General features: G+C 38.2%; 10 protein-coding genes across 10 annotated transcripts; 6 read left to right on the top strand and 4 right to left on the bottom strand.

Annotated features, from left to right (window-relative positions):
* Positions 1-415: 415 nt before the first annotated feature.
* Positions 416-2,323, top strand: CDH1 (Cdh1p; the record flags this gene model as incomplete). Its single annotated transcript, XM_071051395.1, has 1 exon — positions 416-2,323. The coding sequence occupies one exon, from the start codon at positions 416-418 to the stop codon at positions 2,321-2,323; it is 1,908 nt and encodes a 635-aa protein (XP_070907424.1).
* A 69-nt stretch (positions 2,324-2,392) lies between these two features.
* Positions 2,393-4,321, bottom strand: RNJ42_01229 (Zn(II)2Cys6 transcription factor; the record flags this gene model as incomplete). The annotated part of the gene is made up of 1 exon (XM_071051394.1): positions 2,393-4,321. One exon carries the CDS (start codon positions 4,319-4,321, stop codon positions 2,393-2,395), a length of 1,929 nt encoding a protein of 642 aa, XP_070907423.1.
* A 422-nt stretch (positions 4,322-4,743) lies between these two features.
* Positions 4,744-5,952, top strand: RPN14 (Rpn14p; the record flags this gene model as incomplete). The annotated part of the gene is made up of 1 exon (XM_071051393.1): positions 4,744-5,952. The coding sequence occupies one exon, from the start codon at positions 4,744-4,746 to the stop codon at positions 5,950-5,952; it is 1,209 nt and encodes a 402-aa protein (XP_070907422.1).
* A 289-nt stretch (positions 5,953-6,241) lies between these two features.
* Positions 6,242-7,039, top strand: COG7 (Golgi transport complex subunit COG7; the record flags this gene model as incomplete). Its single annotated transcript, XM_071051392.1, has 1 exon — positions 6,242-7,039. One exon carries the CDS (start codon positions 6,242-6,244, stop codon positions 7,037-7,039), a length of 798 nt encoding a protein of 265 aa, XP_070907421.1.
* Positions 7,040-7,260: 221 nt separating this feature from the next.
* Positions 7,261-10,614, bottom strand: PMC1 (calcium-transporting ATPase PMC1; the record flags this gene model as incomplete). The annotated part of the gene is made up of 1 exon (XM_071051391.1): positions 7,261-10,614. The coding sequence occupies one exon, from the start codon at positions 10,612-10,614 to the stop codon at positions 7,261-7,263; it is 3,354 nt and encodes a 1,117-aa protein (XP_070907420.1).
* Positions 10,615-12,799: 2,185 nt separating this feature from the next.
* PMA1 (H(+)-exporting P2-type ATPase PMA1) lies at positions 12,800-15,511 on the top strand (the record flags this gene model as incomplete). The annotated part of the gene is made up of 1 exon (XM_071051390.1): positions 12,800-15,511. The coding sequence occupies one exon, from the start codon at positions 12,800-12,802 to the stop codon at positions 15,509-15,511; it is 2,712 nt and encodes a 903-aa protein (XP_070907419.1).
* Positions 15,512-16,951: 1,440 nt separating this feature from the next.
* PUF4 (Puf4p) lies at positions 16,952-19,336 on the top strand (the record flags this gene model as incomplete). The annotated part of the gene is made up of 1 exon (XM_071051389.1): positions 16,952-19,336. One exon carries the CDS (start codon positions 16,952-16,954, stop codon positions 19,334-19,336), a length of 2,385 nt encoding a protein of 794 aa, XP_070907418.1.
* A 195-nt stretch (positions 19,337-19,531) lies between these two features.
* PDR1 (drug-responsive transcription factor PDR1) lies at positions 19,532-22,726 on the bottom strand (the record flags this gene model as incomplete). The annotated part of the gene is made up of 1 exon (XM_071051388.1): positions 19,532-22,726. One exon carries the CDS (start codon positions 22,724-22,726, stop codon positions 19,532-19,534), a length of 3,195 nt encoding a protein of 1,064 aa, XP_070907417.1.
* Positions 22,727-23,618: 892 nt separating this feature from the next.
* On the top strand, positions 23,619-25,001 carry ERG4 (delta(24(24(1)))-sterol reductase; the record flags this gene model as incomplete). Its single annotated transcript, XM_071051387.1, has 1 exon — positions 23,619-25,001. One exon carries the CDS (start codon positions 23,619-23,621, stop codon positions 24,999-25,001), a length of 1,383 nt encoding a protein of 460 aa, XP_070907416.1.
* A 298-nt stretch (positions 25,002-25,299) lies between these two features.
* Positions 25,300-26,064, bottom strand: SCL1 (proteasome core particle subunit alpha 1; the record flags this gene model as incomplete). The annotated part of the gene is made up of 1 exon (XM_071051386.1): positions 25,300-26,064. The coding sequence occupies one exon, from the start codon at positions 26,062-26,064 to the stop codon at positions 25,300-25,302; it is 765 nt and encodes a 254-aa protein (XP_070907415.1).
* Positions 26,065-26,084: the final 20 nt, after the last annotated feature.

The raw sequence follows: 26,084 nt of genomic DNA, 5'->3' as shown, positions 1-26,084 counted from the left end.
GTGGTATAGTTGCGTGGAAGGAATCGATCAAAAAACACAAAAATTTCTGTCAATGAACACATTCTTTTCTTTGGGAATAGAAACTTGTTTACTAGATCACATACAATCTCTCTACTTTGACTATTTGATCCTCTGAACCACTTCAAAACCACTTAACGTGACATTTCGTTCAAGTATACTTAAGTCTCGTGTTATTATTAGTTCATAGTGATAAATTACTGCTATAAGCGGGCCATTTCCTAAAAATGATATGTGTGCTTAGACTGGTGCTATAATACCACAAAAGACACTTTGAGACCACATTATCTACTTGGAACACGTCCGTTGTATTATATAACACCTATTAAGGTTGTAATATTGTTTGGATATTTTTAGAAAAAAAATTATAAAAGATAGAGAGTACTTATTAGTTAACATGGTTGAAGATAGTTCAATTCGAAATCCATTTGTGAATAATACTCCACAGGCATCTCCATTTAAAAAGGGTGTACTATATGAGAGGAGAGAGTCAGTAGAATATGGAAGAAGATCGTCTAGTTCCTCTTTATTGTCTTCTCCTACTAGGAACGGAACTCGGAGACCGCGTTCTGCGGTGAATAAATACACTGATCGGTATATTCCCACTAGAACAGACATTGATCTCAACACCATAAGGTCTATAGGAAGTACTTCTGTGCAAAATAACTCTAGAAGTGGGCAATCGACGCCTAGTTCACCAACTTCGGCATGTGCGGATCAATTAGAAATGAGAAAAGAAAGAGAGTCACAAGAGAAGTTTGATACGATTCTCAAGAACGAATTGTTCGGGGGATATCTTACTAGGGATGTTAATATGTCACCAGAGAGAGGAAGTACACCGGGTACCAGTTCAGGGGGGCTATATAGCCCGCGTAAATCTGCCTACGGCTCTAGCATTGATCAGATAAGAAACACTGTAAGCTCAAATAATTCCTCGCCTTTAAAATCCAGCTCAGAAATAAGGATATATAGAGAGAACCAATCAGATACCGATACCGATACCGATACCGATACCGACTCAGATGGTAATAACACATCTGGTTTAATTAACCCATATTCTACACCGTCCAGAAGAAGGCATAGTAACCACAGTGCAAATCGACAAGGGAGCACTGTTTCAGCACCTGTTACTCCAAAGAGACTTACATTCACCGCAGGGAAATCAATTGAGGACTTAGGCTCCTCCAAAAGAGGTGCTAGCCTTCTCAAATATATGGAACATTCTTCTTCAAGACCTACAACTGCATCAGTTTTGCAGTCGCAATTCACAAACCCGGAAATTTCTCCTATTAGATTTGATTCTAAACAGCTTTTACTATCGCCAGTAAAGCAGTTTAAACAAATAAGTAAGGTTCCCTATAGAGTATTAGATGCGCCATCACTAGCAGATGATTTTTATTACAGCCTAATTGATTGGTCGTCTACCGATATATTGGCTGTGGCCCTAGGCAAATCTGTCTTTTTGAGTGAACATCAATCAGGAGAGGTAATACATCTATGCGATACTCCTAACGAATATACCAGTCTGAGTTGGATGGGAGCGGGCTCTCATTTAGCCATTGGTCAAGGAAATGGTATTGTAGAAATATATGACGTTACCAAGGAGAAATGTATTAGAACACTCTCAGGCCATCTTGATCGGGTGGCTTGTTTATCATGGAATGACTATATATTAAGTTCTGGAAGTAGAGATAGAACAATCCTTCACAGAGATGTTAGAATGGCGGATCCATTTTTTGAAAGGATTGAAACTCATGAGCAAGAAATCTGTGGTCTCAAATGGAATCAGAATGACAATAAGCTCGCATCTGGTGGTAATGACAACATGGTATATGTATATGAAGGTACCTCGAGAACCCCATTTCTATCGATTAATGAACATAAAGCCGCTGTCAAAGCTATGGCTTGGTCTCCTCATAGACAAGGAATACTAGCCACAGGTGGTGGTACTGCTGATAGAACATTAAAATTATGGAATGTTAACACTTCTTCAAAATTGAATGATGTAGATACAGGATCGCAAGTATGTAATATGATATGGTCAACAAATACTGATGAGATAGTCACTTCCCATGGTTACTCCAAATATAATTTAACAGTTTGGGACTCTCTAAACTTGGAACCTTTAGCGGTTTTGAAGGGGCACAGTTTTAGAGTTTTGCACCTTACTTTATCGGCAGACGGGACAACAATTGTTTCTGGAGCTGGTGACGAGACTTTACGGTATTGGAAATTATTTGAAAAAGTTAAGAAGAAACCTCAATCAGAATCGGCTATTTTCAACGCCTTAAATCAAATTAGGTAGAGGAAAATATAGTAGATTTATTAAGCTAAATATATATTTAATCCGGACAAAAATATATAGTTACTATAATTATAATTCAGTTAGCCATTGTGCAAAGTTTTGAGAATACTGTAAAAAGTCAGCATCGTTTTCCCACAATTGTAGACAATCTTCTAGGTAGATACTATTTCTTTCTACTAGTAATTCATCAGCCAGCTTAAACATTAAGATTTCCGATCTTAACTTTAATATATTCTCTTGGCTATCTGCTTTTATTTTTGATAGTTTCTTCCAAGTTTCCTCTTTGATATTTTTGATTAGAGAAAACTGGAATAGATCAAAGTTATTCCATAACGGAGCAAGTTTGAATTCCAATAAATCCATTAGCGTATCTAAAAGTACAATTTGGAAATGAAATGGCTCTTTTTCTAACGACATTAAGACATCATCATTAAGTGTGTGGACGTAATCTGGAAAGTTATCCTCTAAATCTATAACGAAAGAGCTGTTCTGGTAAAGATTTTTAAGAAGAACGAACAGGTATTGCATGACAGTAGATCCTTTAGTATACCAATCAAAATTTTGAATATTTTTCTGTGTTAATCTTCTAAGAGTTTGTATAAGAATCAAAAGTGACAGAATTACAACTTTCTTGTTGAATTCCTGGGGTTTGTCTAATATCCAAGATACATCTCCAACCACATTAGAAAGCTTTTCATTATTAGGAGACTCACTTCTTAGAACTTTATCGTTAGGAAGCCCATTAGAAGTAAGCAAAATATACCTGGAGTGAAGACGGTAAAGAAACACGTAAAGGGTACTAGAGAAATAGTCGCCAGAATCTTCCGATAATCTGTTTTCCATTGATTTGCACAGTTTGATTATTATCTTGGCAACTGAATTTATTACATTTTCGTCAGTGTTTTTTTCATTCTTAGAACATATATTGCTCTGACTAGCTAAATCCATGACAATCCTGAAAGATTTATTTATATAAAATCTTCCAATGGTAAACTCTATTGGGACACTTGGGTTAGGATCCACATATTTTATAGGTATTGGGATTTCATCCAGAATATTTGATCTTGTAGAGAAGGGGAATCCATTAACCACAGATGATGAACCGTCGATATATAATAGAAAATGCCACAGGACATGTAACTTATTAGAGTGTGTATCCTGATGGGAATCCAACTTATGCAGGCCTAACTGCTGAGCCATCCTGACTAACATTGGTGAGAAATTTGTAGCATCAACCATATTGGGATCCAGAGTAAAATTTACTAACACATATGTTTCTAGAGCCTTTCTATTAGGGTATCTGGGGAAGTCAGACTGTTTCAATATGAAATTATATGCTCGATAATAATCAGTACAAGCTTGCGTATTTAGTAGTGCTCCCGAGGCCAGATTAGCATAAGAAGCACAAAATAAAATACTAAATAGTAGGAGACAGTTGTTGATATCCACTTGAGAATGCTTCAGTTGCTTATAGAGTTCAGCCAGAGCCGCTTCGCATTCTTTAATTGATAGAATTGGAATTACTGGGTGTATAGAACACTCAAATGTTGTCAACTGCGCTAGCGAATCATTGAGCTTTTTGGGTATAAGGGATATTACCTCGTCAATGTCTGTTATAGGTGTAGACCGGTGTAATTTGCTCAGCGAAGTTATAGGGTTCCTTGTAAATTTCGGATTCAATGCAGTACTGTCATATAGAGAGGGGAATACTAACTTATCGGTCAATGTACTGCTAAAAAGCGGATAGAAGGCCCTTGACTTGAAAAAATCATCCTTTGAAATGTTTACCAGTTTATACTTGGTATTGACTACCTTGTGGCTATGTGGTTCTTTAGCATGTTTTCCATTCTGGAAATTATATATACATTGATCCTCAACCTGTTGACTGGTGCAGGTCTGACATGGTGTTCCATGATCACACTTAAGCTTATGGATGTAGCAGTATTGGCAAGACTTAATCTTCCTACGCCGGCTAATACGACTTCGTTGGTGAGCCATGTGTTATTTCCCACGCTTTGTCTGACCTGATCTTCTTTTTAGTTATGTAATCTCAACCTAATCAGAGACCCATATGCGTATCAGACTTCATGTTATAAAACGATTAATGAATCGTTAGAAGGTCAAATTGGGTTTTTGGACTTTGAACATGCCAAATAGATGAACATTCAAATATATGAAGATTGTTGAAAGTGACTATCACACAGAAACAAGCGTAGAGAAGCAGGCGATGAGCTAAAGAATCATCGAGATAGCGATTTTTGACAGAAAAACCGAATTGAAAAAAAAAAAATAATGAAAAATTATTGAACTGGTAGGATGATCTGAGTATGAAGGTAGCGGGCAGAGGTCAAGAAGGTTTTTGAATGGAATTCTTGGATGATTTAGATTCAATAGTGTAGGATATATCAAGGAAGGAAAACATGGCTGGGGAGGTTATTGAGGTGGCGCACATTCAAGGGGATTTTGAGCAAGCGGTGCAAGAATCAGGGGAATTCTATATAAATTTGGATATAGCGCCTGATCGCATTGAGGAGTATAGGGTAAAGGAAGAGGATGGGAAATTTGTGGTGAAACATCAGGATGGTGGATCTGGTAGCTTTGGTAAGGTACGGGATGGGTTATATGAGGCAGTACTAGGTGGCAATCGTTTTCAGTTCAGGGTGCCAATACAGTTGATTGAAGAGCATGCTCTAGGGAATGACGAGATGTGTGATTTAGAATCTGGTGACGCTACTGGTGAGCATATTGTTATAGGAGATTCAAGAGGTTCAATTGTTGTCTACAGCAGTGATTGGAAGAGACAACTCGATTTGGAGCAGGCGCACAGCAGTGATGTTACTGTAGTGAAATTGTTTCCCAGCGGAGAAGTTATCTTATCTGGATCCAATGATATGCAATTAAAAATATGGTCTATTGCTGATGGATCAAATCCGAGAACATTACGGGGGCATACCGGTGCTATCACTGATGCCATATTGATAGGAAAGGGGAGAAATATTTTATCGGCCTCTACTGACGGGTCTGTACGGCTATGGGAGCTAGGATCTGGAGAGATGATACATAAATTTACCAGACGTGAAAATAAACTCGATTCTGCTCTTTGTATTAGCCTGGTAAGCTCGGAGGAGAACACAGATACTATTTACCAACCAAGTCCTTTGGAATTTGGGATTGGTGGGAAACAGGTACTCATAGGTCATCAATCAGGAACAATTAGCCTTCATCATCTAGCATCGAAGAAACAGGTAGCTCAGTTCCCGAATGCATTCATGTCTCCATGTACAGCTGTTTTAACTATCAATGACAGGTTATTCCTAGCTGGTTATGAGAACGGTACATTAGCATTGTGGGATATTAACCAATCCGATACCTACGTTCAACGATTAAGAATAAAGAACGACTATTGTGTCAACCGATTGTACGTACACAAGGAACAGATATTTATCGCCTGTGGTGTAGATACTGTCTTTTCAATTGTCATTAGTGGAAGAGAACTATTGACTTCTACAGCTACGATGATAGTTAACTCTGATAGTCATATAACCCAATTCATTAACATACCTAACCAAGAGCACGATAACCTGCTTCTTATTGGTAAGTGGAAGTACTGCAGCCTCTATGAATATTAGATAGAATTCAGCATACGTATATACTATATAACTAGCACATTGCATAAGTTGCTTTTGCCCAATTTCTACTGGTTTTCTGTAAAATAACGCTAATTTCGCGGAAGAACAGCTTTGTATTTTTAACAATGAAAAAGCGTAATATGAACAAACTACCTAACAATGCGAGTCTTCAAGATTCTAAGCACAACTGTTGAATAGATAAAGACCAATTGGCTCTTATCATAATCTGACTTGTATAATAAAATAATTGAAAAGTGTCACCAACAACCTGTATAAAAAAAAAATAAACATGGCTGACCATGACATGAGGGAAGAGGATGATATCCTTAATATGTTCTTTGATGAGCAATTTATTCCGCAAGCTTTTGTCGATATTTTACTCTCCAAGACAAATGGTGGTGGTTTAGATGAAGTTCGTACCGTTACGACTGGTTTACAAGGGAGACTTGACTATTATACAGAACATTTAACCAAAGAGTTAGAAAATACAATTTATTCTCTAGAAAAGATATCAGATACATTACCAGGTACATGGAATAGTACAGAAGTAAACACATCAGGAACTATAGGTGCCTCTAAATTGGAGTACTATTTAGATACGCTGGCGAATGCGGTACGAGGTTTGGAGGCCGACGTAAAGAAGCTGGACCATCAAGTCAATCATTTGCAAGAAGAGAATCTAACTAGCAATGAGGAGCATAAATTGATGGTGACACGATTACAGGAGTTAAATATAGCTAGGAACAGAATGAGCTCGGTGTTAAAACTGATAGAACAATTGGAATCTATTGTTGCTATTGGAAAAGGTGATAATTCAGAACCTTCAAGTGTTGCATTCAAGGACTTTAAACTAGCTTTAACGACATTAGAGGAGACTATTGTAGGTACGCTGGAGGAAGCGATTGAAAAAGAATCCAGTAATGAGCAAAATCGTGAGATTCTAGAGAGAATAGATATGCTTGTAGAGCTCGAGCAAGTTCTAAAGGATATTAACCCATTCTATGATGAGTATTGTAAATTCGTTCAAGTTATTGTGAAGAGTGCAAATGAATATATAAATACAAAAAATATAGATAATGATTTATAGACAAGTAGGGAATGGACTATATTTTCGTGAGTCGTAAATTCGAATACATTCAATATTAGGCATTTTTGTTTGATTTCATTACACATTAGTTTGTTGTTGTTTTTTACAATTTAATTTTTTCTTTCTCTATAGATGTAACAGTCCTCCTTTGAATAAGAAATCTATGCGCAGCTCTTACTTCAAAAAAGGTTGAATATCTGCTATATGATAGGAAACATTGTTCAAAAGTAGGCAGTTGAAGAACCGGGAGTAGCACGATCATCTGCTTCTTCTTCTTCCTCGGATTCTGTATCGGTATCAGAGATGACAGTTCTTAGAAATTCCAAACCACCTATGTATTGGATGATTCTAGCTAATCTTCTTGGGAACACCTTTTCAGCCCATTCATCAGGACAAATTCTTATTAGGGCACCGACTGGTAGGGAGAGAGTTCCACAGAAAATAGCTACTAACCACATTTCTTTTGTTTGTCTGGCAATCGAAAATGGTGCACCGCCGAAAAACATAATCAGAACCTGTAAAATGGCGATTAACAGCATGATGAAGATGAAATAAAAGTTCCTGAAAAGATCTTGAAAAAAATTCAAATTTGTAGCAGTAATTCTCTTTCTCCAATCTTTGATACCATCTGCTTCACCTAACTTCCTAGACACTAGTAGAGTAAACCATTGTAACCAAACAAATGTATTAAAAATCATTGCATTTATCTGTTGATGCTTATGACCTGGCAATTCCTCTTTTGGAACGCCAAAGAAGTACTGAGCACCGTGGAAATATAGAGTAAATGTTACAACTAGTTGCAATGTGGCTTGTCCGATAATCATCTTCCATGTCGATGGAGTGATTAAAGGTGTGGAACGACCTTTTGGTTTACGGTCCATTATATTTGGATCTGGTTTATCAGTGGCCAGAGCTAACGCAGCTAAGGTATCCATAATTAAGTTAACCCAAAGTAATTGTACAGCAGTTAAAACAGACTTAACTTCTTCAGAAATGACCGAAGTAACAAACGTCAACAGGACAGCAGTAACATTGACAATAAGTTGGAATTGGATAAATTTTTTGATTGAGATGGCAACACATCTACCCCATTTGATGGCGTTAACAATGGCTGAGAAATCATCAGTCATTAAAATAATGTCAGAGGCTTCACGGGCAACTTCAGTGCCTGTGATACCCATAGAGAAACCAACATCGGCAAGTTTTAGAGCGGGTGCATCGTTTGTACCATCACCTGTAACGGCAACAACGTCTCCCATTTCTTTAAGTGTACCAACAAGAATCTTTTTATCTTCCGGTGATGATCTGGCTAACACCCTTAGTTTGGGAAGAATTCTCTTTCTCTCCTCATCGCCTAATTGTCTAAACTTCGGACCTTCCATTGCACATTGACTATCGTTTAAATTTTTGGTGGATAATATACCACAATTTCTAGCAATTGCCTTTGCTGTCAATAGGTTATCACCGGTAACCATACGAACAGTGACACCAGCTTTTTGGCATTGAGCAACAGCATCTTTGACACTTTCTCTCAGTGGATCCTGGATACCTACAATGGCATCTAGTACCATTCCATCTAGCACAGGATTCTTAGGATCGATTAACTTTGTAGCTAGTGCCTCATGTTCATTCTCTGGGTCAATGAATTCCTTTGGTGGCCAATTATCAACATCAAAGTCTTTGTGAGAAAGTGAGATTGCTCTTAATGCATGATCAGCGAGGTCAACAATTTCCTTTTCGATCATGGCCCGCTTTTCCTTGTCTATTTCTACTATCTCACCTTCCTCCGAGTGTTGATTCGTGCAAGCCCTAGAGACAATCTCTGCAGCACCTTTAACGTACAAACGATACTTAAAGGATGACTCAGCACCATCAGGTTTGTACTTCACCACTAGACCTGACCATTTCCTTGAACTTTCAAAGGGGATTATCTGTTCAATGGTAATATTAGCTACTTGTTCTGGATCATTCCTATACGACTGCAACGAACCAAATATTAAACCAAAAGATTTTTTGGCTAACGATAACAATGCAGTCTCTGTCTTGGAGCCTATATAAGGTTCTTGTCTTCCTTGTGCTGCATTACTGATCAAACTCTCCTCGTCATCAGCCTTCTGAGTTTTCTTTCTCTGAAATGACTTGGTGATTCTCTTTATCAATGGTTTGGGGCTGTCCCTATCGATGGAGTTATACTGGTTGGGTTCTTTGTAGTCCTTATTTTCGAAAGCAGTAGAGTTTAGTACGATATTTGTGAATATCTGTGTCCTGAGCTCCTTTGAGCATTGTTTCTTATATACTATATCAGATTTTGAAGGATTGCTGCCAATATCATCGAAGTGTGTACCACCAAGGTTACCACGCACCACTGTCATAATATTCTCGGTTAGAGTACCTGTCTTATCGGAGCACACAGCTGTTGCCGATCCCATCGTTTCACAACTTCTTAACACTCTAACAAGGTTACCATCCTTTGTCATACGTGTAGTGGCAAAGGCCAATGCTAAGGTGACCGCCAGAGGTAAACCCTCGGGCACGGCAACCACTATCACTGTAATCGATGTGATGAAAATGTCCATGAACTTACTACCTTTCTCTGCTGCTGGTAAGTCGTGAAACCTCCCGTTACTTGGAATGATGTAGAACAAGAACCTGACGAACAGGACTACGAATAGCGTTATTGCCGAAACACAGCCATATACGGAGATGTTATCAGTCAATTGACTCAGTCTCTGTTGTAAGGGAGTGCTCTCTGTTTCTTCCTTTAGCGAGGCCATCGTCTTCCCGTGCATGGAGTGTACACCCACAGCGGTGACGACAGCCTTTCCGAGACCCGACAGCAGCCTAGAACCCGATATCAGCATACAGTCCGGGAACTTCCCTTCGCCTATATCCTGTTCTGCGTGGTCCTGGGCGTAGCTGAGCGCCTCACGCAAGGTCACCTTCTTGATGGTCTCGGACTCGCCAGTGATGGAACTCTCGTCGGACTCGCACTCGCCCTTCACGAGGATGCAGTCTGCAGGGATCACGTCCCCTGTCTGCAGCGACACCAGGTCTCCTACGAGCAGGTCATGGATAGAGATCAGGGTCTCCTTGTCGTCCCGGATCACGATGATCTCTCTGTCCTCCCGCTTCTGGTTCAGCCGGTGGAACTGCATCTCCTTCTGGTAGTCGTTCGCGGCGCTCACCACCACCACCACCACCACAGCCATCATAATGGCCAGCCCCTCAATCCAGTCCACCTTCGTAATCTTGTTCCCCTCGGGGTCGTACTCCGGCGGCTGCGTCATCACCTCGTATATCCCCAGCGTAAATGAAACAATAGCCGCGGTCGTCAACAACAACATCGTTTTGTCGTTGAACGCCTCCCAGACCAAAGTGAGGAACGATTTCGGTTTCCGCTCGGGGAGTTTGTTAGAGCCGTACTGTTTGGTGCGCTTCTCCGCAGAGCTCTCTGAGATACCTTTGACGGCGTCTGTCTCCAACTTGGTGTATAACCCCTTTTCATCGCCGAAATACTGTTTGTACGCCTTTACAGACTTCGGATTGTGCAATCCACCCAAATCATCCGGAGTCATTCAAATATTTTTTGTTATATAGTGTGTGTGTGTGTGTTAATGCTATTAATACTTTTATTAAATGTGCTTGTTTTTTACGTTGATTTATGCTGTAGCAATGCAATAATAACAAGTTTTTAAGTTATTGTATATTTTGTAGTTTATTGCTATTTTTCATTTTATTGTATATTTTATTATTTTTTTTTTTTTTTCTTCAACAAGGAGTTACTCTAAGCCTTTTCTCATCAAGAAAAAAAGGGTATTTTTTCTCTCTATTAAAGTATATATCTTTTTTTTGACATCTTACCACTACGTACCAATACTTCAAATCGTATTCTTAGTATTTCTTCAATTTCGCCCTTTCCGTCAATATTATACGCCCTCTTTTTTTTTTTTTCGACTTGCTCATCTCTCTATGTTCGCAATGTGCCAGTGGTTTCTTTGTTCACAGCAAACCAAGATCCCCCCTTCTTTTCCCTAAACAACTTACCCGGATATACACCCGGGTAAGTTCTTTGTTCCTTGTTTGGTGTTTTATTGTTGGAATAACCTCATCTTGTGTTAGTTGGTTGGTAGTGGATGACAAAAACATTAAAAACCGGATAAACAGTGGGTAACCCCGGGTAAGTGAAAGAGTGTGTATTTGTGGATGTGTTGTTGGAGTGTGTATTTAGATAGGGTAACTTCTGTATAGTGTAAGTACGAACTTAAGGGTTATACGGCATATGATGCAAGATTTTGGAATTTCAGTTTTGTTGTGTATCTAATCTCCAACAGAACGTGGCATCAGTTTTTTTTTTTTTACCTTATTAGGGTAGCTAAGTTCTACCCAATAGTTTTTAAGAGATAAGACGTTTCTTTACTGATAATGAAATAAAATTCCCTCGTTTGTTCTCACACCTTTTGTCGTTAAGACACATTTATCGTACATGGGATCCCACCCCTTTTGTCTCAGCATAACGATTCCTAAACCGGCATAGTTTTTTTTTTTTTGATGCTTTACTATTCAGCATTGTAACCCGGCTTTCATATCGGAGAGAGCTATTTTATTTCCTTGTTTCGTCAAGTGGGAATAACATTTTTTTTTTCCCATCCCCCTGAAAGAGAGTGAAAACAAAAAGACCTCAATGCTCATCTTATAGTGAAGATCATTTTTCTCTCTCTCTCGCTCGCCTCTCTCTCTTGCTCGCCTCTCTCTCTGTTCAATGTTTGATATTCTTGGAGTTTTTTTATGGAAAGGGAGCTCCGTTCCCGACCCGCCCTATCGGCTTTGTTTTATTTTTTTTGTTGTCCTTTTTCTTTATTGTTTATATTTTTCTCTTATAAAACTAATTTCCTAAAATGGACAGTCCTTGTTATGTCTTTCCCAATTTGACAAAAAAAAGTTAAGCAGAGAGAGAGTGGGAGTGGGAGTGGGAGTGAGTAAGAGAGTAAGAGAAGAGAAGTATACAAACACTCGGACAAACATCCCGTCCCTTGTTCCTTTTTTTTTTTTTTTTGGGTTTGCCCAAATGTTCTTTTACTTATTTGTTTACTAATTTCTACTTTTGTTTCTTTTTTTTTCATTACTTTTTTTTTTTTGGTATTATTACTGTACTATGTCCTATACTGGGAATTCCAATTAACGCTGGTCCCTTTTTCCCATTAAAAAAAGCTCGGAGAAAACAAAAAAACAACAACAAAAACAAACAAAAACAAAAACAAGAAAACCTTCTTCAATTTCAATTTTCAAAAATATCGCAATACGTCATTTCTGCCTTCACTCTTTCTCTCTCTGCCTAACTGTTTCTTCTGTATTAGCAGATTGAACAAAAAAATAATAATTCGTTTGGATGCTCTCTTACTATCAACTATAGAGTAAAAGTAAACAAAAAAAGAAAAATATAAGTCTAAAGATTGGTAAGACAGTACTGTAAAGACTAGTGAAAAAAAAATTTTTTTTTATTTTTAATTTTGAGATAATTTATTTCGACAATCAATAAGAATTGAGGAAAAAAAAATTTTTTTTTTTCTTTCAAATGAACAAAACAAAAAAATTACTACAATTTCTTCCAATATAAATATCTAAACAAAATTCTTTTATCTTACTCAATATTTCCAATTTACAAATTCTTCCAGTCTTTACAAAAAAATTTTTTTTTCTAGGTAGAAAGTAGAAAGAAACCAGTGCAAAATTAATATATTTACACTTTATAATATATAAATTATGTCTGACGTTGAATCCAACAACGAGAAGCCTCCTCAAGATGTCTATGAGGAAGACGAAGAGGAGATGTCTGAGGATGATGACATCGATGCCTTGATTGAGGAATTGCAATCTCATCACGGTATGGATGACGAGGAAAGCGAGGACGAAGGTAACCACACCGGTTCCGCTAGAATTGTCCCAGAAGAACTATTGCAAACTGACCCATCCTACGGTTTGACCTCCGATGAGGTCGCCCACAGAAGAAAGAAGTACGGTATGAACCAAATGGCCGATGAGAGAGAATCCATGGTCGTTAAGTTCATCATGTTCTTCGTCGGTCCAATTCAATTCGTTATGGAAGCCGCTGCTATCTTGGCTGCCGGTCTTTCTGACTGGGTCGATTTCGGTGTTATCTGTGGTCTGCTAATGTTAAACGCCTGTGTTGGTTTCATCCAAGAATTCCAAGCCGGTTCCATTGTCGACGAGTTGAAGAAGACTCTAGCTAACGTTGCTATTGTCATCAGAGACGGTCAATTGGTTGAAATTCCAGCCAACGAAGTCGTTCCAGGTGATATTCTACAAGTTGAAGACGGTACCATTATCCCAGCTGACGGTCGTCTAGTTACCGAGAACTGTTTCCTACAAGTCGATCAATCTGCTATCACTGGTGAATCCCTTGCTGTTGACAAGCACTACGGTGACCAAACCTTCTCCTCTTCCACTGTTAAGAGAGGTGAGGCTTTCATGGTCGTTACCGCTACTGGTGACAACACTTTCGTCGGTAGAGCTGCTGCTTTGGTTAACAAGGCTTCTGGTGGCCAAGGTCACTTCACTGAAGTCTTGAACGGTATTGGTATTCTATTGTTGGTCTTGGTTATCGTTACCTTGTTGGGTATCTGGGCTGCTTGTTTCTACAGAACTGACAACATTGTCAAGATCTTGAGATTCACTCTAGGTATTACCATTATCGGTGTCCCAGTTGGTTTGCCAGCTGTCGTTACCACTACCATGGCTGTCGGTGCTGCTTACTTGGCTAAGAAGCAAGCTATTGTCCAAAAGTTGTCTGCTATTGAATCTTTGGCTGGTGTCGAAATCTTGTGTTCTGACAAGACCGGTACTTTGACCAAGAACAAGTTGTCCTTGCACGAACCATACACCGTCGAAGGTGTCTCTGACGATGACTTGATGTTGACTGCTTGTTTGGCTGCTTCCAGAAAGAAGAAGGGTTTGGATGCTATTGACAAGGCTTTCTTGAAGTCTTTGATTAACTACCCAAAGGCTAAGGATGCTTTGACTAAGTACAAGGTCTTGGAATTCCACCCATTCGACCCTGTCTCCAAGAAGGTTACCGCTGTTGTTGAATCCCCAGAAGGTGAAAGAATCATCTGTGTTAAGGGTGCTCCATTGTTCGTCTTGAAGACTGTCGAAGAAGACCACCCAATCCCAGAAGATATCCACGAAAACTACGAAAACAAGGTCGCTGAATTGGCTTCCAGAGGTTTCCGTGCTTTGGGTGTTGCTAGAAAGAGAGGTGAAGGTCACTGGGAAATCTTGGGTGTTATGCCATGTATGGATCCACCAAGAGATGACACTGCTGAAACTGTTAACGAAGCTAGAAGATTGGGTTTGAGAGTTAAGATGTTAACTGGTGATGCCGTCGGTATCGCTAAGGAAACCTGTAGACAATTGGGTCTAGGTACCAACATTTACAACGCTGAAAGACTAGGTCTAGGTGGTGGTGGTGACATGCCAGGTTCTGAATTGGCTGACTTCGTTGAGAACGCCGATGGTTTCGCTGAAGTTTTCCCACAACACAAGTACAAGGTCGTCGAAATTTTGCAAAACAGAGGTTACTTGGTTGCCATGACTGGTGACGGTGTTAACGATGCTCCTTCTTTGAAGAAGGCTGATACCGGTATTGCTGTCGAAGGTGCTTCCGACGCTGCTAGATCCGCTGCTGATATTGTTTTCTTGGCCCCAGGTTTGTCTGCTATCATCGATGCTTTGAAGACTTCCAGACAAATTTTCCACAGAATGTACTCCTACGTTGTCTACCGTATCGCTTTGTCTCTACATTTGGAATTGTTCTTGGGTCTATGGATTATCATCTTGAACCACTCCTTGGACATTGAATTGATTGTTTTCATTGCTATCTTCGCTGATGTTGCCACTCTAGCCATTGCTTACGACAATGCTCCATTCTCTCAACAACCTGTCAAGTGGAACCTACCAAGATTATGGGGTATGTCCATCATCTTGGGTTGTGTTTTGGCTGTCGGTACTTGGATCTGTTTGACTACCATGTTCTTGCCAAGAGGTGGTATCATTCAAAACTTCGGTTCCATTGATGGTGTTTTGTTCTTGCAAATCTCCTTGACTGAAAACTGGTTGATTTTCATCACCAGAGCCGTTGGTCCATTCTGGTCTTCCATCCCATCCTGGCAATTGGCCGGTGCTGTGTTCGCCGTCGATGTCATTGCCACCTGTTTCACCTTGTTCGGTTGGTTCTCTCAAAACTGGACTGATGTCGTTACTGTCGTTAAGATCTACATCTGGTCCATTGGTGTCTTCTGTACTCTAGGTGGTTTCTACTACATCATGTCTGAATCTGTTGCCTTTGACAGATTGATGAACGGTAAGCCATTGAAGGAGAAAAAGTCTACCAGATCTGTCGAAGATTTCTTGGCTGCTATGCAAAGAGTCTCTACTCAACACGAAAAGGAGAACTAATTATGTTAGGAACTTGAAATTCTCGTTCTTTTCTGATTTTAATTCTTTTTCTATTTCCTTCCAACTTTTTTGGTTGTACTAATTTTAATTTTTGATTTTTTCTAATTTTTTTGTTTTTCCGGGAACTAATACGCATTGATGTTGTCATTTCTAATTCGGAATGATCTCTATTATCTTTTCAAATTCTTTCAAACTCTTTTAAATTTCAATGGTTGTTTCTTTTTATTCAATTCTTTTTTTGATTAACATTTTTTAAAAACACACACTTTTACCCGTTATCAAAAAATTCGAATAAGATTCAACAACAATATTGAAGCTTTTAAAAGTAAAATACAAAAGTATTGATTTTGTTTTAGAGATCCTCACCTCTATCTTTTTATCGATACCATCAGTGTAGAATCGTTAATTTAATATAGACGCACGCACATTTTATTATTTTTTTTTATTATTTTTATTCATTTATCTCATACCATTATAATTCTGAAGCACAGTAATATTATTATTTTCTATTATTAATTTTATTATCTTTTTTTTCTAATATTTAACATACAAAAACTTAATAATAATCCTGTTAAATATATAACTTGTTTTTCATTTTAATATCGACGCACAAATATTATATTAAATTATTATATTATTGTATTATCATATTACTGTTTTATCAAATATCATATCATATTACATATCAATATTGAAATATGAAATATTTTGATGCGCAGGTTATACCGTTATCGATTTAATATCACTGAACACGTTGTGGAATAAAATTTTTTTTTTCAACGTCACCAGAGCGGAAGAGAGAGAGAGAGAGAGAGAGAGAGAGAGAGAGGCCGGGCCTTTGTACCTTGGAATTGAAGAGATGACAATGATGATGAAGAACTAGATGGGTCGAAGGGTGTTAGGTTTCTTTCAATCACGTATTATGTATCTCTCTGATATAGTTGTATACATTGTAAAAAGCAACTATAAGATCAATTTAGATCTAAATCAAAAGAGAATATTAGAAGTTCCATAAAGTCTAAAATATAATAGAAGGATAAACCCAATTGTTAGGATTACAGAGAACAATTTATTAAATTAAATTAAAAATAAAAAAGAAATACTGATCAGATATTCTTTTTTTTTTGTGTTCTACCTATAAACCATTTTTTATTTTCTGTACATTATTGATTTCTTTCAGTTCCCAATTGTAAACTAGTTAACGGAAAGGGTATACTATACACTTTTTTTTTTATTAAAAATATTGATTTAAAAAAAATAGAAGAGATTTTAGGACCACTATAAACCTTATATTGCATATTTTTACTTCATTCAAAACTCTCTAATAGAATTGATTTTTTATTTTGCTAATAAAAAAAACCAAGTAATAAAAAGAATTTCTACATTTTTGAAATATTCCGTGTACACTAATAAAAATTACTACAAAGTTTTATTTTCCTAATGACTGACTTAGATCAAACTCAAACTCAAACTCAAACGAAGGAAACTCCGGTGTCCGATAAAGTTGCTGCGGAAACTGTTAATTCAGCTTTGGAACAGTTACATCTAGATGATGTAGAGACACCTAACAAGGTGGTAATGCCTCCTAATGGACCACCTACTATGCAGAACAATGCTCAGTCTCATATGTTTCCTCCTCCGCAGATGTATGGGTTTATGCCGTACTCACAGATGATGCATATGCCACACCCATCTGGATTTTTCCATCCTCCTGAATTTCAAGACGTCAATGGTAACCCCAATGCTCTTAGTGGAGGAATGCCAGCTATGTTTAACAACTCTAATGATGCCTCGATGTTCCCAGTAATGGGATCAGCTTTTCAACCATTAGGTCCTACCGCCCACGAAAATGAGGAAGGCGTTAATAAAGATCCTTTCTTACCTGTCCAAGACCAAGTTTGGAACATCTCCAATGACACTACCGCTACTAATGTCATCGATTCCATAACCAAATCGTCAACAATTACTGATGAAAACTCTGAAGATGTGACGGCTAAGTTACCTGGTGCTAACACAAGTGCCTTCAGAAGGCAAACTTTCCATGCCATCTCCACCAACGGCTTGGTTGATCCAAATCTAGCAGGAAGTGCAGCACCTGTTCAAGGTGATGACAATACCGAAACCAGTGGTGAGAAGCAAAAGACTAGAACTCAATCAATTTCTTACGACAGAGAAGGTAATGTAGAAGGTTCTGTTGACGGCGATCAGAATAAGAATGGTAAGGAAGAGAAACCATTGGTAGCCAATGATAAGAACGGGTATCCTGCAAATTATGCAGCTGCCTATCCATACGGTGGCCCACCTTTACAAGCTAATCCAGTGGTTGGTGTAGCCGGCCACCAACCACCTCATTCTGCTTATGGTGTGAGATCTCCTTTCCCTGGTGCTTTTGGAGAATTTGGCGGTCCATTCCAGTCTTTCTCTCCAAATATCGGTGGACCAGCCCCAATGCATCCACATTCTCCTATCCCTATGCCACACTCTCCAATCCAAATGGGTCCATTACCTGATTTTATGAAGGGTCCAATTTCTGCAGATGGTGGCAAAGTGGATGAGAATGTTCCTATTCTTCCTCAAGGTTTCCCGGTGCTACAACATCAACAAGGTGGTACCCCCCCTCCATGGTTATATAACAACCCTGCCTTCAATGGTATGATGCCTCACTCGCCAGTTATGGCTCAAGGACCCCCTCATCCTTACGGTAGAAACAAAGATCACATGAATGACAAGAATGACAAAAACCATTTCAATAACAGAAATAGAGGAAGGAGAAATCATCACTACTACAATAACGAGGACAGGCAAAGAAAACTGGAGGATGCTTCTCGCTACGCGAATGCTTCTCTTGATGAGTTTATCGGTAACATCTACTCTCTATGTAAGGATCAACATGGTTGTCGTTTCCTTCAAAAGCAATTGGATTTGCTAGGCGAAAAAGCTTCTGATGCCATCTTCGAGGAAACTAAACAATACACTATCGAATTGATGACCGATTCATTCGGTAATTATCTAATCCAGAAGTTGTTGGAACGTGTGAGTAATGAACAACGTATCGAATTAGCCACTATTGCTGCACCAAAAATGGTTGAAATTTCTAAGGACCCTCATGGTACACGTGCTTTACAAAAGCTAATAGAGTGTATCTCCACTAAAGAAGAGGCTACTATTGTTGTCGACTCACTAAAGGCTAACACTGTCGAGCTAAGTAAGGACCTGAATGGTAATCATGTAATCCAAAAATGTCTACAGAAATTGAAACCGGAAGATTTCCAATTTATTTTTGATGCTGCAGGCGAGGAATGCGGCAACATTGCTACTCATAGACATGGTTGTTGTGTCTTACAACGCTGTTTAGACCATGGTTCTAAAAAACAATTCAAAGAACTCTGCGAAAAATTATTAAAGCATGTTGATAAATTAACCATCGATCCTTTTGGAAACTATGTTGTTCAATATATCATATCAAAGGAAGCCGACAGAAATGATTACGATTACACATATAAAATCGTCAATCTTTTGAAGCCAAGATTTACCGAGCTATCTGTTCACAAATTTGGATCAAATGTAGTTGAAAAAATTCTCAGAACTCCAGTTGTAGCTGAAACTATGATTAATGAGCTGATTAACGAGGGCGAAGCCGAAGTTCAAACTTTATTAAATGATAGTTTTGGTAATTATGTTCTTCAAACCGCGCTGGACATCTCGAGGGAGTCAAACAACTATATGTATAAAAAATTGGTTGATTTGGTTTCTCCACTTCTAGTCGGCCCTATTAGGAACACTCCGCATGGAAAACGTATCATGGGTATTCTACATATCGAGTAATTCTTTCAAAGATTAAGAATAAATAGATTTTTAGTTTTAGTCATATAAATAATTTGTACATTAGTAGCTAATATTACATTAAATGATTTAGATTTCGAAGTTGATTATAACCAGCAACTACAAATTAGAATAACAAAAAAGTAATCAAAAAAACAAACAAAAAAAAAAATACAATAACTAACCTCTCTTAATAGATTACAAATAAATATCAGAGAATAGATCACCCCATAAACTGTTGTACAAATCACTTAGATCACCTTTATTTACAAATTCATCAAGGGTTCCAAGATTATAAGAACTTTGTTGCTCTGAGTTCGGTTGAGCTAAGAAAGGTACTTGAACATTTAGTTCTGCGCCATCGGGAACATCAGACACAGTTTCACCCACAGGGGTGAATGCTTCATTTGGTACATTAACAACATTTTTAGCAGTGGAGCTTAATGGAGTTTTGAAATTCCCTATAGGTGGAGTGGTGATAGAATCAGTGGAAGCGGTCCTTCCGGACATCAAAGAAGATTTATTCCTTGACATGTAGCTTGATACTGAATCATCAGTATTATGGCCGGTGGCAGGCGTACATTTTGGTGACTTATAGCAGTCCCCTTCTGCATTGTTTAGAATGTTGTTCAATGATGGACAGACACTGGAACATGGCTTATTATTTAGTTTACCACTTTCTAGATCCATCATTCTTGCATCCTCTAGAATTTTCTTGAAAGATAAAGTAAATCCAGATTTTTTGATCGGTTGAAGTAATGAATAGTACAAACAGGAATTAGGATCTAATATCATTCGCGGTATCTCAGATAAATCAGGTGTATCTTTTGAAAAGGATTCTACTAGCTGCTCTTTAGTTATATCTTTGCTTTGCATATATTCAATAATCATCAATCTAGTGATGATTGTTATGAAAGAAAAAGACCTTGAAAAATCTCTAAATGTATGACTATCAGCAAGGTGCACGACTTTTGTTTGTTCCAAGAACTCGCCAATCTTCAAAAATCGATGATAAACACTAACCATGGACCTAATGTCATCCATCTCCATATTTCTTATTATCAGAAAGGTTTGTGTTGTTAGATACAAACACAGGGGTGCATAGTGTTCAAATGTTTGTGCAACTGAATAATCATCAGTCATGGACAATATAATTTTATTCATGACCTTCCAATGTTCATGGAGTTGAAGTAAATGTCCATAAAGAACATCTACTAACCATCTTGGTTTGGGTTTAACAGTCAATCTTGCAATTAGATTATCAGCCATATTGATCAGCCTAAATCTGTGATACTCATAGTTCAGCGTAAATTTCGAGGCCAATGCTCTATCTTCCCTACTTATCTCCAAATCTTCAGAGTCACTAAAAACTATGTTCCATAGTCTTGAAGTTTGACTTTTGATAGCCTCATATGATTTTTCGCAATACCGTATTCCTTCAATAATTTCCTTTAAATATACATTCCTTACCTTCGGAGGCTTTGAAGTATTTCTAATAGTAGTATATCTTTCTTTGTAGAGGAAGTTCACATGAAATTCACTGGCGATGAGACTTAAGGCCAGGTTACCATAATTACAGAGCTCTTGTACTGGAATCACATCTACATCCTTCAGTTTTCGACATTTCTGAATATTTTCCAAGAAATGCCTTCTGTCAAGATAATTATTATCTCTAAAAATTTTTGGTAGCAAACAATTTACTGTTGAGTCATTTATAGTTGAGATAAAACCTTTCTGCATAATCGAGGATTTCTCATACCAATACAATGTCCACCATAGTCTCCTCCTCCTCTCTGCTGTTGCTTCATCATAGCCAACATAAAATTCCCATCTATGGAAACCCATTTTCTTAGCGTTATCTACAGCAACATTAATCACCTTATCAAACCCATAATGTTCATCCAAAGATAACTGCTCTTCGAGAAGCAGCACAAGATGTTCCATGTATTCAATATTTGTACCAAACTCAAAGAAGCTGTAAAGAGTGGAATTATAATAATTATAGCAAAGGGCTAGTAAAAGTTCTTCAGTTTCACATAAGTAGGTAAACTCCTTAACTGCATTTGTCATCTCACCATTTGAATCTTCTTTAATATCAATAGTCGTGTAATTCGTCATCAATGTTACGAACCTATTTCTGACAGCCTTACACATGTTTAGTAGCAAACCGAACATTTTAGAATCATCGTCTCTCGTGGCTAATAATTGTGTATTACTAACTTTGGTAATATTTTCGACATATGGTTGCCGTATATGTTCTATAACGGTGGAGACTAAATTCCGTGTACTAGAGCTGCCGGGACTACCGTAAGAAGATCTTGGAGTATGTGTTATTGGCATCAGATTTTTCCTATTCAGGTATGTCTCTAGTGGGTTAGCTATTGATATTGACTCTTCAGAGATATGATGCACGCAGATGTCGATAAATCTGAGCACGATGTATAAAGTTTCTTTCATGAGCCTGATAGCTTCATCTGTTTTCATATAAGGTTCAAATAGGTGCACGCAATATCCTAAACCTTGCAATGAAAAAGATTCTACCTGAGAGTACAGACCGAACAGCTCATCCACCAACGGTTGGTTTGATGCAAAGAAGGACTCTGCCAGTGAAAATCCACATTCTCCCATGAAGTGATTACTCTTGTTAGCGTTTTTGTAATCAATCCAAATCCTGAACCTTGTCAGATGTACGTGATTAGAGTATTTATTCTTCATCAGATTCGTCTCTATAGACTTGCTGCAGCCGTTTTCCTCCTGGACAAGCTTGTCAAAATCGATATCGGGCTCCCAGCTATCTATTACTGTATTCAGCTGTTTCTTGACAGCGTCTATAGTGCCCTGGATAGAGGGATCCTTCTCTACAATGCTCTCTAGTTCGTTCAGTATATTTGTAAGCTTATCTATAGTCTCCTCCGTCTTCTCGTCATCCTTATATATTATCAACGGATCCTTGGTGCTACCTTCAGAATTTTCATTGCTATCAGACTCTGTATCCGCATAGGTCTGCTCATACTGCTGTCTATAAATACTGTTAATATTATCGATATTATCATCGATATTATTACTGATGTTAGTGCTTGTGCTAGTGTTAACGATAGGGTCTGTTACGCCAGAGTTAGTAGCTACATTGGCATTCGGCAGCACATATGACTTATCATTAGTATTATATCCATTTGTCTTGTCATCGTATGCACTGTTGTTGCCCGTTATAGGAGATTTGTTCTTGGGACTCGTCTTCTTAGTAGTCTTCCTGTCACTGAAAATACACTCACAACCATAAGTTATACACGACGGACATGGCGCCACACCATTACACTTAATCTTCCTCCTCCGACAACTATCACACGCCTTCCCAACCTTCCGTTTAGGTTTCTTCACTTTAAATTCCGACATAAAGATCTTCCCAAAGAGAACTACCTAACCTACTATTCTTTTTTTTTTAAAATCTCCCAATCTGTATAATATGATAAGCTCTCCAACCTATTTTCTTATATATACTAGGCCTTGAATCATATCGGTGGAAGAAAGAAACTACAACTAATGATGGCAAATATTCTGATTATATGCTATGTTTATGTGTTAAACGCCTCTCTTTCCACCAGAATTTCCAATTACTCCCGCGGTTCCGTGGAAGTTCTGCTACCAACGCGGAAATCAAGCAAAAAAAGAAAAAAGAAAGAAAGAAAGAAACATATAAAATCCGTTCCGTGGAATTAAACAAGGCCTATGGTGTACGTCGCTTTCTAAGCAAACAGAAACTAAAGAAGGAGTTTAAAACTCCACCTGACTACCTCAATTATCAAATATTACCCGGCTATAAATAAAACAAAAAAACAAAAAAAAAACATATTTTATTTTCTGTCCGCAAAGAGGATTCGAACGCATGTTGATATCCGGGTAACATCTAAATTTCCCTCGGATGAAAAGTAGTTGTTATAGTGTAATAAGGAAGGTGTGTTCCGCGGATATATTCAAATAGTATTAACGATATTTTGTAGAATATATTTATCTAATTACAGTCTACACAATGAAAAATATATATTAATTTATACAAATTACGTAGTTTTTTTTATAATTATTCGTTTAACTTTTATTGATAGACATTAATCTATACGATTTCTAATTTTTTTTTTTTTTTTCATTCGTTATTAATGAAAAAACTTGAATATTTACAAGTTTTTTATTATATAAACAAAGTAATAACCCTTTTTATTTAAATTGTTTCTTCAATTAACTATAAAAACGTTAAAACACAACAGTTCTTAACTGAAAAAAAAGGTAAAGAATGAGTGAGAAGAAGGAGTCTACTGCTGGGTTTTTACCGCAAGGTAAGTATTTGAAGCCTGAAGAAATTGAGTATGAATTTGGTGGTACGGCTGGTGTTATCGGTATGTTAGTTGGGTTCCCACTTCTGATGTACTATATGTGGATCAGTGCTGAGTTCTACAATGGACACTTCGCCTGGCCTGCAGCTGGCGAGAGCTGGGCCCAATTCATCGCTAAGTTGTACAACATATTCCTGGAACACGGTGTTCCTCAAAGGTACGACTTGGTTATCTTCTTCACCTTCTGGGCATTCCAAATTTTCTTCTACTACACCTTGCCTGGTGTCTCCACTAAGGGTCAGCCATTGGCCCACTTGAAGAACAAGCAATTGCCTTATTACTGTAACGCGATGTGGACTCTGTACACTTCTACCACTTTGATCGTTTTGCTACATGTTACTGGCGTGTTCAAGCTATACACCATCATTGAGAGATTCGGTAGGATCATGACATGTGCCATTGGTTCCGGTTTCGCGTTCTCATTTGTTCTGTATTTGTGGACTTTGTTTGTTACTCATGATTACCACAGAATGACTGGTAACCACTTGTACGATTTCTTCATGGGTGCTCCATTGAACCCAAGATGGGGTATCCTGGACTTGAAGATGTTCTTCGAGGTTAGATTGCCATGGTTCACTCTGTACTTCATGACTCTTGGTGCCTGTTTCAAGCAGTACGAGACTTACGGCTATGTCACACCACAACTTGGTGTTTGTATGCTGGCTCACTGGCTATACGCTAACGCTTGTGCTAAGGGTGAAGAATTGATTGTGCCAACTTGGGATATGGCCTATGAGAAGTTCGGTTTCATGTTGATCTTCTGGAACATCGCCGGTGTCCCTTACACTTACTGTCACTGTACCTTGTACCTGTACTACCACGATCCATCCGAGTATAACTGGTCTACTAAGTACAATATCTCCCTTTACGTCATTCTGTTGATTGCTTACTATTTCTTTGACACTACCAATGGTCAAAAGAACTCCTTCAGAAAACAAATGTCTGGTGACAAGTCTGTGAGAAAGACCTTCCCATTTTTGCCATACCAAGTCTTGAAGAATCCAAAGTACATGGTTGCCTCCAATGGATCCTACTTGTTGATAGATGGTTGGTACAGATATGCCAGAAAGATTCACTACACTGCTGATTGGACTCAATCCTTAATCTGGGCGTTATCTTGTGGATTTAACTCTCCATTCCCATGGTTCTTCCCAACTTTCTTTTTCGTGGTTCTAGTCCACAGAGCTCTAAGAGACCAAGCTAAGTGTAAGAAGAAGTACGGTAAGGACTGGGACGAATATTGTAAGCACTGTCCATACTTGTTCATTCCTTACATTTTCTAATTGCGCTCCAGCAGGAAGAGAATATGTTAGAAAAGAACAGCAATTAACTCTTGTATATTCAATTAGTTATTATTCTTATATACTGTTTATGAATGAACTTCTATATGCTATGATCAATATCATATATATTATTTAAAAAAACTCTGATCTATGTCAAATAGTTTTATGTTTCGTAAACACTTGGAAGTGCTTATAGATGACTTTCATTTCCCCAGTATCTATATGTGGTGATAGTTGAAATTGAAGATATTAAAGTAGATTACATAGTCATAACAGTTATATTTTATTTAATTTTTCTTTAATCTTGTTCAGCAATTGCCACTAGTCTCTCTTCAATTTGGTCAGGAGTTAAAACGAAGAACTTGTCAGCAATAGCCACACCGATTTCCAAATCTTTCTTGGAGAACTCGGTACCAAGGGAGTCAATCATTTGGACAATACCAAACTCTACAACCTTTTCCCATTGGTCCATATCCAGATGGGTGCCAACGTTCTTCTTCTTACAATAGTTCTCCAAACTTGTAGTCAATTCCTGCTGTTTTGGACCAGTGGCGGTAGCTTTGTAACCAACGTAGTAACCAGCAGGGTCACACTTGTATATGGAAGGCCCTTGTTCTTCATCTACCGATATGAATGTCAGTATAACACCCAATGGTCTCATGTACGCTCTCTGTGTATATATTTGGGACAAATTAGCCATTCTCTTGGCGAGAACATCACAAGGCATATCGTAACCGTACTTGTAACGGAACTCAGCAGCTTCAGACCTCGCCCTCATTGCAGCATTTCTGGCGTCCGGAATTGGCCCATTGGCAACCATACCCACTGTCTTGGAGATTTTGAAGATGTACGTCATGGTGGCAGGGTCTAACAACTTATCAGGAACCTTCTTCTGATTTATTATAACACTGCAATTCTTACCTCTGACAGCAAGGGAGTTCAAATTCGTCTGATTAGTGGCCTTGAAGGCATATTCAACTTGGTATAAACGTCCCTCTGGGGAGAAAATGGTAATGTGTCTATCGTAACCTGCAGCAGAAGCAGCAGCAGCACCTCCGGACATTGTTAATTATTTATAGTTAT

The sequence above is a fragment of the Nakaseomyces bracarensis genome, assembly GCF_045282275.1.
Source record: "Nakaseomyces bracarensis strain CBM3 chromosome Unknown Scaff6_1, whole genome shotgun sequence".
Lineage (NCBI taxonomy): Eukaryota > Fungi > Ascomycota > Saccharomycetes > Saccharomycetales > Saccharomycetaceae > Nakaseomyces > Nakaseomyces bracarensis.
The sequence above is the reverse complement of the archived record's forward strand: the minus strand, read 5'-3'. Positions and strand labels throughout refer to the sequence as shown.